The following is an 18,025-nucleotide window of genomic DNA, read 5'->3' on the forward strand; positions in this document are numbered from 1 at the left end:
ACATACATGATGTACTCTCTATATACATAGATGTTCTCTTTATATACACACTGAACTTTTTACATACATGATGAACTCTCTATATACATGATGCACCTACTATATACATAGTGTACTATCTATATACACAATACCTTCAGTATATACACTGTGTCCTCTATATACACAATGCACTTGATACCCTCTCCATAAACATAATGTACTCTCTATATACACAGGTGTATACTAATACATTATAATACACAGGTCTATACTATTACATTATAATACACAGGTGTATACTAATACATTATAATACACAGGCGTATACTAACACATTATAATACACAGACGTATACTAACACATTATAATACACAGGTCTATACTAATACATTATAATACACAGGCGTATACTAACACATTATAATACACAGGCGTATACTAACACATTATAATACACAGGTCTATACTAATACATTATAATACACAGGTCTATACTAATACATTATAATACACAGACGTATACTAACTCATTATAATACACAGGTCTATACTAATACATTATAATACACAGGTCTATACTAACACATTATAATACACAGGCGTATACTAATACATTATAATACACAGACGTATAGTAATACATTATAATACACAGGCGTATACTAATACATTATAATACACAGGTCTATACTAACACAATATAATACACAGGCGTATACTAATACATTATAATACACAGGTCTATACTAATACATTATAATACACAGGCGTATAGTAATACATTATAATACACAGGTGTATACTAATACATTATAATACACAGGCGTATAGTAATACATTATAATACACAGACGTATACTAACACATTATAATACACAGACGTATACTAACACATTATAATACACAGACGTATACTAACACATTATAATACACAGGCGTATAGTAATACATTATAATACACAGGTCTATACTAATACATTATAATACACAGCTCTATACTAACACATTATAATACACAGACGTATACTAATACATTATAATACACAGGCGTATAGTAATACATTATAATACACAGGTGTATACTAACACATTATAATACACAGACGTATACTAATACATTATAATACACAGGTGTATACTAACACATTATAATACACAGACGTATACTAACACATTATAATACACCCAGGACTCCACACCGAGCACACTGTCTGCAGATATGAAGCACGGTCCTAGGCCTCATCCACATTCAGTAGTCACAATGCACAACCCCTGGCCCCATCCACATGTAGCCTCATCTATAATAACAATCTGGGGGCCACAATATAACGCATCGGCATGCAGCACAACAAACAGGCAGGTCCAGGCGGAGGAGGATGGAGTATATACCGTGCACGCCATATATAATGCCATATACAGGATCCTGCATCCCGAGGACAGAGAAGCATCCAAGGCCCAGACATAACAATAACCAGACCTGGATTATAATATAATAATCTATATCTGTACGTTATAAATACAGGGTGTTAGATGCACAGCACAGGCCTACAGAGGAGGGGGCTGGGTGTATAATGGACAGTGCACAATTATATAGTCATATATCACATACCATATGGAGGATGCACCCTGCAGGACAGGGCTGTGTGCCGCACTACAGTGTGACCAGAGAGCATATATTACACTACAGTATATTATACTCTGCCCATAGACTACACTACAGTATATCCCATTATAGCAGCCTATATATTACACTACATCACTCTATATAATTCCATATACTGCTATATTACACTGTATTATATCACATTCTGCATTTTATATATATCACACTATATTACTGCACATGCTATATTACACTACAATATAGCATAATACCGCATATCACACTGTATTACATCACAATGCATTCTAGCAGTCTGTATTATACATTGTAGTATTTTGCATTATAGCACATATATCAGCACATAACACTGCAGCCCCTTATATTACAGCCTATTACACTACACTACATGGCAGCATAGTATATTGCAGCACATTATACACATATTACACTACAGTATATTGCAGCACATTATACACATATTACACTACAGTATATTGCAGCACATTATACACATATTACACTACAGTACATGGCAGCATAGTATATTGCAGCACATTATACACATATTACACTACATGGCAGCATAGTATATTGCAGCACATTATACACTACAGTATATTGCAGCACATTATATACATATTACACTACATGGCAGCATAGTATATTGCGGCACATTATACGCATATTACACCGCAGTAGACGATAGGACAGTATATTGCAGCACATTATTATATAGCATACCCCGTACTCACGGCAGCAGCAGCAGCTCTACGATCAGGGTGAGGTGTCTAATGCTCCGCTCTGCACTCACTGCTGGGGGCACACACAAACCACGCCCCCTACTGGATACACGCCTCTTGTACGCCACGCCCCCTCATACATCCACGCCTCCAATGCTCCGCCCATCCTGGTTACGACTATCTTTACCCCACTTTACTCATTCACACCAAACACCATGCCCCGCCCCTAACTCCAAGAAAAGCCCGCCCCTCATTGTTGATACACGCCTTCCGAGCGTCAAGCCCTGATTCTCAGTCTAGGTTTCGCCGAGGAAACACAAGCCCCGCCCATCACAGCTGCGGGCGCAGCCTCTTCTGCGCTATCAGGTTTCTCCTTCGGTCGTTATAGCAACCCCTCACCAGCGAGAAAAGGGGAGGAGTAAGAGGCGTGTCCGAACCGGCCGCTGATTGATTGACGTGAGTGAGATGCACGGTTTCGTTTCCATAGCAACGACGCAAGCCGCTGTGTCCGGTTCTCGTGTCCTCTGAGGTGCTGCGCGGACCGGGGAACCGAGCGGGGGATGGACACTGGAGCGTAGGTGACGTCACTGAGACAGGGTTATAATGTCTGGAGTGTGTGTGACAGCGACTGCTGTGTGTAGTGACTGTATGTCATAGTGTATAGATGATATAATCACTGTATAATATATAGTCTACGGTGTGAGTATATTACTCCTCCTCCTTGTGGCCCCTCACTGTAGTTATGTCCTCCTTGTGGCCCCTCACTGTTGTTATGTCCTCCTTGTGGCCCCTCACTGTAGTTTTGTCCTCCTTGTGGCCCCTCACTGTAGTTATGTCCTCCTTGTGGCCCCTCACTGTAGTTATGTCCTCCTTGTGGCCCCTCACAGTAGTTATGTCCTCCTTGTGGCCTCTCACTGTAGTTATGTCCTCCTTGTGGCCCCTCACTGTAGTTATGTACTCCTTGTGGCCCCTCACTGTAGTTATGTCCTCATTGTGGCCCCTGCCCCTCACAGTAGTTACGTCCTCCTTGTGCCCCCTCACTGTAGTTATGTCCTCATTGTGGCCCCTCACAGTAGTTACGTCCTCCTTGTGCCCCCTCACTGTAGTTATGTCCTCCTTGTGCCCCCTCACAGTAGTTACGTCCTCCTTGTGCCCCCCTCACTGTAGTTATGTCCCCCTTGTGGCCCCTCACAGTAGTTATGTCCTCCTTGTGGCCCCTCACAGTAGATATGTCCTCCTTGTGGCCCCTCACTGTAGTTATGTCCTCCTTGTGGCCCCTCACTGTAGTTATGTCCTCCTTGTGGCCCCTCACTGTAGTTATGTCCTCCTTGTGGCCCCTCACAGTAGTTATGTCCTCCTTGTGGCCCCTCACTGTAGTTATGTCCTCCTTGTGGCCCCTCACAGTAGTTATGTCCTCCTTGTGGCCCCTCACTGTAGTTATGTCCTCCTTGTGGCCCCTCACAGTAGTTATGTCCTCCTTGTGGCCCCTCACTGTAGTTATGTCCTCCTTGTGGCCCCTCACTGTAGTTATGTCCTCCTTGTGGCCCCTCACTGTAGTTACGTCCTCCTTGTGGCCCCTCACTGTAGTTATGTCCTCCTTGTGGCCCCTCACTGTAGTTATGTCCTCCTTGTGGCCCCTCACAGTAGTTATGTCCTCCTTGTGGCCCCTCACAGTAGTTATGTACTCCTTGTGGCCCCTCACAGTAGTTATGTTTTCCTTGTGGCCCCTCACAGTAGTTCATCATCACTGAACTGCCCGGGTTCACCCCAAGCCTCTACGCCCAGGACACGTGCCCTGGCTGCCCCCTTCTCCCCCTGCACAAGGTTTCCTCACCTGGATTTGGGGCCATCTTCAGGTCTCTCCAGAGATGTTCCATTGGGTTCAGGGCTCTGGCTGGGCCACTCATGGACATTCACAGAGTTGTCCCTCAGCCGCTCCTGTGTTGTCTTGGCTGTTGGCCATTGTCTTGTTGGAAGGAGAACCTTCAGCCCAGTCTGAGGTCCAGAGCTCTGGATCAGGTTCTCAGTAACAAATTCTCAGTACTTTCCTCCATTCAGCTTTCCCTCCACCCTGACCAGTCTCCCTGTCCCCCCAGTATGATGCTGGCACCGCTATGTTCACTGTAGGGCTGGTGTTGGGCAGGTGATGAGCAGGGCCTGGTCTCCTCCAGACATGACGCTTAGAATTGGGATTTAGTCTTGGTTTCATCGGACCAGAGAATCTTGTTTCCTTGAGTCTTTTAGGTGCTTTCATGTCTTTTATTGAGGAGAGGCTTCTTTCTGGCCGCTCTGACATAAAGCCCACATTGGTGGAGACTGCAGTGATGGTTGACCTTCTGGAACTTTCTCCCATCTGCATACTCATATGGTGTGAGTATTTTGTATAGTATAGTGTAGTGTATGAGCATAGCCAATGCGGCTATGTCGGATTGCACCCTCTTGGTGTACGCTGGGTGCATATGAACATGCTCGGTGCATGCGCTGGGATCTTTTCTGGTGCAAATCTGAAAGTGAAGAGAAAATACGGTGTGAACACGGCCTAATGTATATTGGTTATGTAGCACTGCCACCATAGAACAGCGCCACCTAGTGGAACTCTGCTGTGTGACCACAATGGGGCAAAGAGATCCTATGAAAAAATAATCATTTCCAGGTCTTCTTTTATTTCTATTTCTTGTATAAAGCTGTATCATACACTGCAGCGCTGCGCACAGATTATCATCTCTCACATCCGTCCCTGCCCCCAGGAGCTCACAGTCTAATCTCCCTATCTCTCACACTGGAGCAGGACTTTGTCCATGAGGCAGAAGATGCTGTTGGTAGAGGTCTGTGGCCCCCACGATCTCTAGAATGAAGGGACCGCCATGCCCACCCCCCCATGTTCTACAGGTTCGGATTGGGGTCCTGGGGCCCAGCCCTCATATCATTAAGGCCTCATGCACACGACCGTTGTTTGGTTCCGCATCCGAGCCGCCGTTTTGGCGGCTCGGATGCGGACCCATTCATTTCAATGGGGCCGCAAAAGATGCGGGCAGCACTCCGTGTGCTGTCCGCATCTGTGGCTCCGTTCCGCGGCCCTGCTAAAAAAATATAACATGTCCTATTCTTGTCCGCGCTTTGCGGACAAGAATAGGCATTTATATTGCTGGCGCCCGTTCCATTCCGCAAATTGCGGAAGGCAACATGGGCGCCTTCTGTTTTTTTGCGGATCCGCGGTTTGCGGACCGCAAAAAACAGCACGGTCGTGTGCATGAGGCCTAAGAAATAGACCATGGTGACAAGCTACTGGCTCCAAATCTGTTTTGTCTACTAAGCCCCACCTCTAACGCCATCTAATGCCTGTCCATACACGTCCGATCCCACCCAGTCCTCTTTGTGCCCTCTTTACAGTAGTTATTCCCCCTTAGGTCCCCTTCACAGTAAGAATGCCCTGTCTGTACCCCCAAAGTGATGTGGGGCCCCCTTAGTGGCCCTACACAATAGTAATGCCACTTAGTGCCCCCCTTACAGTATTGGTGCCTCCTTAGTGTCGCCCTGTCAGTAGTGCTGCCCTCTTCTTGCCCCCTTACATCAGTGCTGCCCTCTTAGTGCCACTCTTACAGTAATGCTGCCCCCTAAGTGCCACCCTACAGTAGTGCTACCCTTACAGAAGTGCTGCCCCTTAGTACCCCCTTACAGAAGTGCTGCCCCTTAGTGCCCCCTTACAGTAGTGCTTCCCCTTAGTGCCCCCTTATAGTAGTGCTGCCCCTTATTGCCCCCTTACAGAAATGCTGCCCCTTACTGCCCCCTTACAGTAGTGCTGCCCCCTTAGTGCCCCCTTACAGAAGTGCTGCCCTCTTAGTGCCCCCTTACAGAAGTGCTGCCCCCTTAGTGCCCCCTTAAAGTAGTGCTGCCCTCTAAGTGCTCCCTTACAGTAGTGCTGACCCCTTAGTGCCCCCTTACAGCAGTGCTGCTCCTTAGTGCCCTCTTACAGTAGTGCTGCCCCTTAGTGCCCCCTTACAGTAGTACTGCCCCCTTATAGTGGTGCTGCCCCTTAGTTCCTTCTTTACAGTAGTGCTGCCCCTTACTGCCCCCTTATAGTAGTGCTGCCCTCTTAGTGCCCGCTTACAAAAGTACTGCCCTCTTAGTGCTCCCTTGCAGTAGTGCTGCCCTCTTAGTGCCCCTTACAGAAGTACTACCCTCTTAGTGCCCCCTTACAGTAGTGCTGCCCTCTTAGTGCCCCCTTACAGTAGTGCTGCCCCCTTAGTGCCCCCTTACAGTAGTGCTGCCCCCTTAGTGCCCCCTTACAGTAGTGTTGCCCTCATAGTGCCCGCTTACAGAAGTACTACCCTCTTAGTGCCCCCTTACAGTAGTGCTGCCCTCTTACAGTAGTGCTGCCCCCTTAGTGCCCCCTTACAGTAGTGCTGCCCCTTAGTGCCCTCTTACAGTAGTGCTGTCCCTTAGTGCCCCCTTACAGAAGTGCTGCCCCTTAGTGCCCGCTTACAGTAGTACAGTAGTGCTGCCCTCTTAGTGCCCGCTTACAGTAGTGCTGCCCCCTTAGTGCCCCCTTACAGAAGTGCTGCCCCTTAGTGCCCTCTTACAGTAGTGCTGTCCCTTAGTGCCCCCTTACAGAAGTGCTGCCCCTTAGTGCCCTCTTACAGTAGTGCTGTCCCTTAGTGCCCCCTTACAGAAGTGCTGCCCCTTAGTGCCCTCTTACAGAAGTGCTGCCCCTTAGTGCCCTCTTACAGTAGTGCTGTCCCTTAGTGCCCCCTTACAGAAGTGCTGCCCCTTAGTGCCCTCTTACAGTAGTGCTGTCCCTTAGTGCCCCCTTACAGAAGTGCTGCCCCTTAGTGCCCTCTTACAGTAGTGCTGTCCCTTAGTGCCCCCTTACAGAAGTGCTGCCCCTTAGTGCCCTCTTACAGTAGTGCTGTCCCTTAGTGCCCCCTTACAGGACGCCCCTGTAGTGTTAATAAAATAAAAAAGTAAATGCTCACTTAGCCCCATTCCCCGGGTGAGCAGATCCCGCTCTCCCCAGCAGTAGGTGGGATGCCGATAGGAGAGCACAGGCCGGAGGACGGGGGAGGGGGGGGACAGGGAGCAGACGGATCCTGCTTCACCATTGCCACCATTCCTCAGGACACAGATAAAGTTGAAACTGTTACATGCCTCAGCCATCTCAGGACCGCGGGACAGCCGTAGAAATCTGGGACTATCCCGCTGGATCTGTGATGGTTGGGAGGTATGATTCCCTGCAGCATAGCCTCCATTCCCAGGGACATCAGGGATACTGCAAAGAGGGGAATAAAAGGTGGAGCGAGCTGAGCAAAATGTTCCTCCTCCTGTGCCACCCATTTACAGAGGACGCACCCCAATCTTTAGTAGTAGATATGACACCAGCAGCGCCCAGGAGGTCTGCCCTCCTTCTTGGGTGTCCCGGAGGTGTCTCCCGGGAGAGTTGTCCGGCATGGTTTTCACCTTGGCCGTCAAAGAGTTGTTATGTAAATAATTATGAAACATATATATACTTTGTTTTGTAGTTTCCTCACCCTTTGAAGATCCCTGCTTGCTGTCAGTGAATGTAAACATCCTTGTTTACTGTCAGAGGCCGAAAATGTGTAAGGCCTAATAAGTCTCACAGTTGAGGGTTCGTTACAGTTGTCTCCAGTCTAAACCAATCCTCTGTAAGGTAAAGAATCTGGACTTCGGACTGATACATCATAGCAAACACAGTATTTATTGTAGTATTACATGGCGACTATTAGGACGAGTGGACGCCCGTGTAAGGCACTGCCATGAGCTGCAGGGGGCCTCCTCTATAGGACGTCCAGAGGCTCTAAAAGGACCTAAGGACGGGAGCTGTCCAATGGACACATGCTGTATTAGCGTCCTGGTTGGAACTGTTCCTCCCCGGTAGCTGAGTACACTCCGTGTGCTGATGCAGCGTCCGGCGTGGCGTCCATGTGACCGGGAGCTGGCGCTTTAATTCACCGTGCAATGTTCCGGGTATGGCTCGGCGTAGAAGGAGCCCAGAGGAGCGATATGTACTGTATGTATGTATTTCAATGCATTTGTCAGACGGATCCGCATCCATCTCACAAATGCATCTGTTTTGCGTCCTGCCGGAATCCTCTGCCGCAAGTGTGGAAGTGACCAAAGTCCAGTACCAAACGCGTTTCGGAGCGCCTGACTCCTGCATCAGCACAAGGAGTGTACTCAGCTACCGGGGAGGAACAGTTCCAACCAGGACGCTAATACAGCATGTGTCCGTGACGAGTGGTAACTAGAGATGAGCGAACTTCTGTTTTAAGTTCGGCGTCTAAAGTTCGGGTTTGGATTAGCGGAGAATCCCGATCTGGAACCGGATATGGATTCCGACTTCCGTTGTGGTCCGTGGTAGCGGAATCAATAATCGGCTATTATTGATTCCGCTACCACGGACCACAACGGAAGTCGGAATCCATATCCGGTTCCAGATCGGGATTCTCCGCTAATCCAAACCCGAACTTTAGACGCCGAACTTAAAACAGAGGTTCGCTCATCTCTAGTGGTAACGTAACCATTTCTAACGCTGTTATATACGCTATCGCTAAAGTGATCACAATTCGCTACAACTGCCATCCAACTAACGTTGAGTTGATTCAAAAGTGAATGCATTTCCTCTGTATAAAGCCTGACATATACGGAACATTACTAAAGCTGTATATATAGAACTACTTTTGGAGCCCACACGGAGGGTTAGGTCCTCGCTCCTGAATCCAGGACAATTCAGATATTAGATCGGATCTGTGCGTTTTATGTACTTTTATTAATAAATGTATTTCTTTTGATTTGATTTGTGACCACAGATACGTGAGCGCCCGCCATCTTTTATTTCTAAACTGGTCTGTGGGAAATTCTATTCAACTGTTTCTAGGAAAGCTGGGTGAAAAAAATCAATATGGCTGCCACCCAGCTTCCTCACAAATAGTTGAATAGAATTTTTGACATTTTGCCAGAAGGGGGCGACTCTGATCACGCGTGAATGTTGTAATTTCACTGAACGTGAAGCCTAATCCTCGCATGTCATAATCTGTCCAAACATGTCAGCTGTGACAAATGGCCCCAAATCAAACAAGCCCGGGCCCTAAACTCGAGTGACCAGGCGAAATTCCATCAGTAAAATAAGCCGAGGCTGCACGGGCCAGTAGACTGGGTAAATACGGAGCGGCACGCAGGGGGAGGCTCCGCCACCGCCTTTCATCTCATTCTCTTTGTTTTCCCGGAATGCAGAAGAAATTGAAGAAATGGCGTTTGCTCCACCTAAGAACGCGGAGGGAGCGAAGCTGCAAACCAAGATGAGCACGTGGACCCCGCTAAACCACCCGCTGATGAATGACAAGGTAAGATCACATGACCCCTGCCGCCATGCACGGCCAATGGCGAGGCGTGGTGAAATCGCAACATTACAGCGACGCAGAGGGAGAAGGTTGCAAGATGATCTGCTATAGTACTAATCATGATTCTCAAAAAATAAAAAATCAGTTTCATCCTCACGCATTCCGAATGGAAAGAGATACGTTCAGGATGCATCAGGACGTCTTCCGTTCCGGCAGCATTCCGTTTGGTGACCGGACACAAAATCGCTGCAAGCTGCAGTTTTGTGTCTGGTCATAAAAACGGAAGAAAAAACAATCTAGCAGTGGAAACAATGTAGATCAATGGTGACGAATCCGTTTTTTAAGAAGCCTAAAAAACCAGATCCATCACTCATTGACTCTTAAAGGGGTATTCCCATCATATACAATAGTGGGCGTATCGCTAGGATAAGGTTTTACTCACTTACAGCAAGCAGGGGGCTTAAAAAGGGTGAAGAACTGAAACACAAAGTCTATTAGAAAATTTTAGAACATTATGCAATTGCTTTCTGGATGTCCGCCATTGACAAAATGACACATTGAGCTTTGGATGTGAACAGAGAAGAGCACATTGAATCTCAGGACAGGATCAACAGTTCCCAAGTTAAAGGGGTGATGCCATGATTAATGTAAAAAATGAAAATCAGAGATCATATAGTACATGGCGATACCGTTCTAACAAAGCTGGATCCAGTCCTGTACCTCACATGGATCCAGAGATCTCCACATTCACTGCTCCAGTTGTTCTGCTAGGTTTACTTAAGGCTGGTATCTCAAGGGACATGTCCTTTCTCAGGAGACGTGTCCTTTCTGCTGTAGCTCTTTCCCTGTAGCTGCCACAGCTTCTAACAGTAGATACAGCTGATGACAGTTGAAAATTTAAACTGAGCGCGTGCGACCACCTCAGTGAGGTGGACGAGAAATAAGGAAAATAACAAACAGCAGGTGGCGCTATACAGATACATTTTATTAAATAACTCAGCGACTATACAACATTTTTAATTACATGGAATTACAAAAGTCTTCGGATCCAGGTGCTGGTTTGAAAACTGTAGAATATTTTTCGTGGGACAACCCTTTAAAGCAGCTTTAGTTTAGGATTTGGGCTGCGGTTCTATGACTTCTTATGGCAAACATCTAAGGCTCCATTCACACATCCGTAATTCCATTCCGCATTATGCGGAACGGAATTGCGGACCCATACATTTCTATAGGGCCGGCAATGTGCGGTCCACAAAATGCGTAACGCACATTGCCGCTGTCTGTGTTTTGCGGATCCGTGGATCCGCAAAACACACACGGATGTGTGAATGGACCCTTACTATGGGGAAACAAAGTACCATGATCACTTTATGACAGTAAGTGGCCATGGAGTCCTAGCCTTAAATGGGTATGCTCACATTTATGGCATATTCTGTGAATGCACGTGGGACCCTCACCTATCAGAACTGCAGCCGCCTTTCTGTTACATGCAGAGTTGGCAAAGGGGGGCATAGGGCCCTCAATAGGTGAGATCCTGACAGGTGGGGCCCGAATCTGTGTAAGGTGGGAATCGCTGTGCAGACTCGTGTGTAGTGTAGGCCTCGGCGCAGAGGAGGATATGCTATCCTGTGTGTGCTGTACACGTCATTTACTGCTGTGCTCCTTTCTATTTGCATAGGTGTTTGAAGAAAGAAGAGCTTTACTTGGAAAGTGGGTACGAGGCGACTCTCCGTCCTTACATTCACGTGATGTATAATCACTCATGACTGTTCTACTCCGATGGGCAATATGACTTTATTGTGTGCACTCACTATTCTGCTGGTGCAGTCACTGTGTACATACATTACATTACTTATCCTGTACTGATCCTGAGTTACATCCTGTATTATACTCCAGAGCTGCACTCACTATTCTGCTGGTGCAGTCACTGTGTACATACATTACATTACTAAGGCTACTTTCACACTAGCGTTCGATCGGATCCGTTCTGAACGGATCCGATCATAATAATGCAGACGGAGGCTCCGTTCAGTACGGATCCGTCTGCATTATTTTAGCATATAACAGCTAAGTGTGAAAATAGCCTAGTACGGATCCGTCCAGACTTTCAATGTAAAGTCAATGGGGGACGGATCCGCCTGAAGATTGAGCCATATTGTGGCATCTTCAAACGGATCCGTCCCCATTGACTTACATTGTAAGTCTGGACGGATCCGCACGGATCCGCACGGCCAGGCGGACACCCAAACGCTGCAAGCAGCGTTCAGCTGTCCGCCTGTCCGTGCGGAGGCGAGCGGAGCGGAGGCTGAACGCCGCCAGACTGATGCAGTCTGAGCGGATCCGCTCCATTCAGACTGCATCAGGGCTGGATGGCTGCGTTCGGGTCCGCTCGTGAGCCCCTTCAAACGGAGCTCACGAGCGGACCGACGAACGCTAGTGTGAAAGTAGCCTTATCCTGTACTGATCCTGAGTTACATCCTGTATTATACTCCAGAGCTGCACTCACTATTCTGCTGGTGGAGTCACTGTGTACATACATTACATTACTTATCCTGTCCTGATCCTAAGTTACATCCTGTATTAGACTCCAGAGCTGCACTCACTATTCTGCTGGTGGAGTCACCGTGTACATACATTACATTACTTATCCTGTACTGATCCTGAGTTGCATCCTGGATTATACTCCAGAGCTGCACTCACTATTCTGCTGGTGCAGTCACTGTGTACATACATTACTTATCCTGTACTGATCCTGAGTTACATCCTGTATTATACTCCAGAGCTGCACTCACTATTCTGCTGGTGCAGTCACTGTGTACATACATTACATTACTTAGGCTACTTTCACACTAGCGTTCGGGCGGATCCGTTCTGAACGGATCCGCTCATATTAATGCAGACGGAGGCTCCGCTCAGTACGGATCCGTCTGCATTAATAACTTTTAAAAAATTCGCAAGTGCGCAAGTGCGAAAGTAGCCTGCGCGGATCCGTTCAGACTTTCAATGTAAAGTCAATGGGGGACGGATCCGCTTGAAGATTGAGCCACATTGTGGCATCTTCAAACGGATCCGTCCCCATTGACTTACATTGAAAGTCTGGACGGATCCGCACGGATCCGCACGCCTCCGAACGGCCAGGCGGACACCCGAACGCTGCAAGCAGCGTTCAGCTGTCCGCCTGTCCGTGCGGAGGCGAGCGGAGCGGAGGCTGAACGCCGCCAGACTGATGCAGTCTGAGCGGATCCGCCTCCATTCAGACTGCATCAGGGCTGGACGGCTGCGTTCGGGTCCGCTCGTGAGCTCCTTCAAACGGAGCTCACGAACGGAAACCCGAACGCTAGTGTGAAAGTAGCCTTATCCTGTACTGATCCTGAGTTACATCCTGTATTATACTCCAGAGCTGCACTCCCTATTCTACTGGTGCAGTCACTGTATACATACATTACCTATCCTGTACTGATCCTCCTGAGTTACATCCTGTATTATACTCCAGAGCTGTACTCACTATTCTGCTGGTGCAGTCACTGTGTACATACATTACATTACTTATCCTGTACTGATCCTGAGTTGCATCCTGTATTATACTCCAGAGCTGCACTCACTATTCTGCCGGTGCAGTCACTGTGTACATACATTACATTACTTATCATGTACTGATCCTGAGTTACATCCTGTATTATACTCCAGAGCTGCACTCACTATTCTGCTGGTGCAGTCACTGTGTACATGCATTACATTACTTATCCTGTACTGATCCTGAGTTACATCCTGTATTATACTCCAGAGCTGCACTCACTATTCTGCTGGTGCAGTCACTGTGTACATACATTACATTACTTATCCTGTACTGATCCTGAGTTACATCCTGTATTATACTCCAGAGCTGCACTCACTATTCTGCTGGTGCAGTCACTGTGTACATACATTACATTACTTATCCTGTGCTGATCCTGAGTTACATCCTGTATTATACTCCAGAGCTGCACTCACTATTCTGCTGGTGCAGTCACTGTGTACATACATTACATTACTTATCCTGTGCTGATCCTGAGTTACATCCTGTATTATACTCCAGAGCTGCACTGTTCTGCAACTTCAGAGCCACAATCTCCCAGCATTCTCTTTTGTTTCAGTGTCTTCATGAAGCTTGTTCTGGTGCTTTTCATTCCTTTACTATAGGCTGTGTACAGTAATCCGCTTCAATGGAGAGTTTTTTTTATTGATAACTTATCCTCTGGATAGGTGGGGGTCAGACACTCGGGGGCCCGGTGATCAGCCTAGGCTCATGTGTAGCTCTTATCTCTGATCTCCTGACCTCATAAACACATATTAAACCATATATGGCTAGGTTCTGTCTCTATCCCTCCTGGGGCGGTTCTTCCTCTCCCTGCAGCGCTTCTAGCAACATCTGTGACACGTGACCACTGCAGCCAATTACAGGCCGTGGCAGTGCCCTGCTCCCCTTGCGTCGCGTGATTCAATTGCTTTGAATGGTGTCTGGATCATGGCCGAACGGTGAACTGGTACAAAACATCCGCACTCCAATACTGTCTAAGGCTACTTTCACACTAGTGTTAATATTTTACGGTACTGAGATCCGTCATAGGGTCTCAATACCGGAAAAAAACGCTTCAGTTTTGTCCCCATTCATTGTCAATGGGGACAAAACGTAATTAAATAGATGGGAAAGCTTCAAAATGCATTCCGTTCCGTTCTCATACCGGAGAGCAGCATGTTGCGGTTTGCTTTCCGTCCTGGGATGCGGAGCAAGACGGATCCGTCATGACCCACAATGCAAGTCAATGGGACGGATCAGTTTTCTCTGACACAGTCTGACACAATAGAAAACGGATCCGTCCCCCATTGACTTTCAATGGAGTTCATGACGGATCCGTCTTGGCAATGTTACAGATAATACAACCGGATCCATTCATAACAAGAGTTAGGCGGTTGTATTATCAGTAACGGAAGCGTTATTGCTGAACCGCGCCGGATCCAGCAAAAACGCTAGTGTGAAAGTTGCCTAATTTCTGGTTTTCTTACAAGGCCCATATGCAACACAAGTCCCCAAACCGTCATCATCTCTGCTGCATTTACTGGGGTCCAACCCAGGGGTTAAGCAAAGGTCGATGTACGATTTTGGGGGATAAATTGCTGGGCATGGAAATTTGTTTGGGCCGCCGCAGGAAGGGGTTAATAATGTGCAAATGATAAAGTAGGAGACAAAATTTTCAGAACATCTCGATTTCTTCAGTGTGCCGCGCATAGTAACACCCGCACTTACACGCCTTGGCAGCGATCAGTGAGGTTATTAAGGGTTGTCTGAGGAATGTTCTGCCACGCTAAATGCACTTGGGCACACAAATCATCAAGATCCGCTGCTGGAAGCTCCCTTTGCAGTTGGTGCCAATGACATCCTAGATGTGCTCGATGGGAGACATATCCGGAGACGCTGCAGGCCATGGTAGCACGTTTAGGCCACGCAGGCTGCTCACAGTAGCACAAGCAACTTGCATCCTGACGTTGTCCTGTAAAAAAACGGCTCCTGGGACACTTTGGAGAAATGGCCGTACCACCAGTTCCACGATGAAATCAATGTAACTCTGAGATTAAATAAAGACTAGAGGGGTCCGGCTACCAGACATTATGCCTCCCCACACCATAATCCCGGGAGTTGGACCGGTGTGACGTTCCCTTGTGAAGGCCTCTTCATGGCATTGCCCATGTGGTCTCCAGACCAATCTCTGGCTATCATTGCGTCCAAGATATGGTATCTCCCAGGGAATGAGAACCATCTCATTAGCTCAACCTTTTGGAAGTGGCTCCCTATGAGTCAAAGTCTGATTTTTAAGAAGCCTTGGGACATGACAAGCCAAATATCCACCCGCAGACAGTTGTTTCGGGGAGTTAAATAGTGTCCAAGACAAACGCAGGACTCATCACTGAAGAAGCTAGACCTCCATGGCCATCTTGCTGTGCACCATGACAGCCTATGACAGAAGTGGTGTGAGGTCAATGGAACACATAGCTGGACGTCTGGCTCGTTGCCCAATGTTGTGTAGACGCCTTCTGATGATTTGTGTGGACACTGTTTGCCGCCCTAGGCTTGGGATGTGACGTTCTCTTTCGCTTGCATTACAGAATGGATCACTATGTGCCATTCTTCTACCTGAATCCGTCCGGGCAGCGGTTCTCCTCTGTGTACCTCTTGCTGTCATTCCGGTTCGTTGTTCTTCTCCCAACCATTGGAACACACAACGTTGAACAGTGCTGAGTCTCGGCCTTATCGTGGAGCGATCTGCTGGAGTGATAAAGCAAGGCCTCTCAGTTGAAGGATTCTGTCCCTCTCAGTTTGTGACAAGGAGGCGTCGCTCAATCATCTAACACAACTTGATCCGATTTTTGAGGTTTCATGTGGCTAAAAAACGTTGCCTTCAATCTGGCTTTTATTTCCCTCCTACAAACCACAGATTGGAGCTAGGTGCTTGAAAATGTCATCATCTGCAGATCTTAGTGACACCTGCTACTTCCTCGATTTACATAAACTTACGGCTTGTCCTTCTTGGTGCTTCAATTTCGACATTGAGAAGTGTTTGTGAAAATTATGATGTGAAGCTCCATCAGGAAAGAGAAATTCAGATCCCACTGCAGAGTACAGACATATAAAGAGGTTCTGCAGGGTGGGGGTCTGCGAGGTGAGGCGTCGGGAGGTACGGGCTTGATTGACGCCTTATTACAGAATGGCTTGACATGACATTGTCGAGGGAGTAAACTGAGATCTAATGACCTGTGTATTCAGGCTATAGCCGTGACACCTGGACAATGGCCTCCAATGAGGCGCTACCCATAGAGGCTTTGATGTGGTAAGCGAGACCCCAGTCCAGTCAAACGAGACCTCCGACCTTAATTAACCTCTATTCTCAGGAATCTGTAATTAGAGGCATTTAAAGTAGTGTCATAAACTGTAATAAAACTATTACGCTCCGTCTTCATTGCTTTACGGAGCCCGTCATTGTATTCTTAGTTTCCGGGCTGAGGATTTACGCCCAAAAATTCAACAGGCGCCCCTTACTAGTCAGCAGGTAAGTCAGCCATTGACTGATACCATTAACAGCCGGCTGTAAATGGGCATTTCTTCCCAGTTGCAAATATGGCACTTACATATTCCGCAGCGTCATCACTCACATCGGTCCCTGTCCCCATTGGGACTTACAGAATAAGTGGAAGGACTCTACAGAACTTGCAGAAAATCCATGCAGTCTCCACGCAGATGCCGTCCTGGTCAGCACTGGTAACCACTGCGCCACCATACTGGTTAGATGTTCTTCAAACCAGTTTGGCCAGCTCAAGGTCTAATGTCCACTGTAATACGGCACCCATAGACTGCAGCGGGCCCATACTGTGCCTCCTACTGTATATGTACCGCATGGCAGGGGCCCGTCATACCCTGAGGTCCACCATTCACCTGCCATGCATAAAGCTTAATAATGTATAGTGAATAGTTTTCATCTTTCTAATACACTTTGTGCGCCAATGCTTCACCATAGTCAAGATCTCTGCTTGCTGGCAGTGACTGGCACATTCGTGTAAACCCGACCAGCTCCTATCTAGCTGACACAGAGAGATAAGCTGTAACAAGCTTGATGAGGACAGGTTTTCGGATGGAAAGCAGAATGTGCCCGTTCGCTAAAAGCAAGCAGAGATCTTGCAAATGGCGAATACAAAGCCTATTAGAAAGTTATAGAACTTGCTAGTTATTAATGGGGGCGTCTCAGGACTGAGATTGTTTGTATATTTCTAGGATTTGCCTCCAGTGTCTGATCGGCGGAGGTTCAGTCGCTGTGGCTAGCTAGGCACCATGCCACGTGGTCCTCGGCCTCCGCACCCAGAATAGTAGTGCATGTAGTAATTAGGATTCTTCGTTTCGCCCTCAGTTTGACAAGTGGTCGGACGCCCAGAGACGCAGTGTCCTGTGCGACCTGTTCGAGAGATGCAACGTGTCCCAGCTCCGGTTCTGCAGCGGCCATCTCCAGGAGAAAGCCCCCCGAGACTCTGTGGACTTCACCTCCGTGCTCCCCAGGGTGCTCAGCCTCTACATCTTGTCCTTCCTGGATCCTCGCAGCCTCTGCCGCTGTGCACAGGTGGGTACATGTGATATACTGGCACAGGCCTGTGCAGCGGTTTTGTGGGCGTGCCAGTGTAGGACGGTATTTTACTTCCACATTTATCAACTGTGACTTGTGGAAAAATCGTAAAAATGTAGTGCAAGGTGACGCCACTCCTGACCTGCCGCAGCTGTGGGTGGACACCACCGAATGTATATGGGAAGCAGGTGTGTTGAATT

At 47.6% G+C, this 18,025-nt stretch overlaps 2 protein-coding genes across 5 annotated transcripts in view; one reads left to right on the plus strand and one right to left on the minus strand.

The window, feature by feature from the left end:
• The window catches only part of FZD3 (frizzled class receptor 3), a 59,227-nt gene extending 56,824 nt beyond the window's left edge, over positions 1–2,403 (minus strand). For 2 of the 3 annotated variants that reach the window (XM_044289876.1, XM_044289873.1), the window contains exon 1: positions 2,328–2,403. The gene's annotated coding sequence lies outside the window, so the exon portion shown is untranslated. The remainder of the gene's footprint in view (positions 1–2,327) is intronic. The other variant, XM_044289875.1, reaches the window with a different exon arrangement.
• Positions 2,404–2,825: 422 nt separating this feature from the next.
• Positions 2,826–18,025, plus strand: part of FBXO16 (F-box protein 16) — a 31,832-nt gene continuing 16,632 nt past the window's right edge. Inside the window, exons 1-5 of one of the 2 annotated variants that reach the window (XM_044291671.1) lie at positions 2,826–2,904; positions 7,843–7,991; positions 9,575–9,684; positions 11,360–11,395; positions 17,616–17,822. In XM_044291671.1, coding sequence (XP_044147606.1) covers positions 9,589–9,684; positions 11,360–11,395; positions 17,616–17,822 — 339 coding nt within the window. In that variant the 5' untranslated portion in view covers positions 2,826–2,904; positions 7,843–7,991; positions 9,575–9,588. The remainder of the gene's footprint in view (positions 2,905–7,842; positions 7,992–9,574; positions 9,685–11,359; positions 11,396–17,615; positions 17,823–18,025) is intronic. The other variant, XM_044291673.1, reaches the window with a different exon arrangement.

This window comes from Bufo gargarizans, chromosome 4 (genome assembly GCF_014858855.1).
Source record: "Bufo gargarizans isolate SCDJY-AF-19 chromosome 4, ASM1485885v1, whole genome shotgun sequence".
Classification (NCBI taxonomy): Eukaryota; Metazoa; Chordata; class Amphibia; order Anura; family Bufonidae; genus Bufo; species Bufo gargarizans.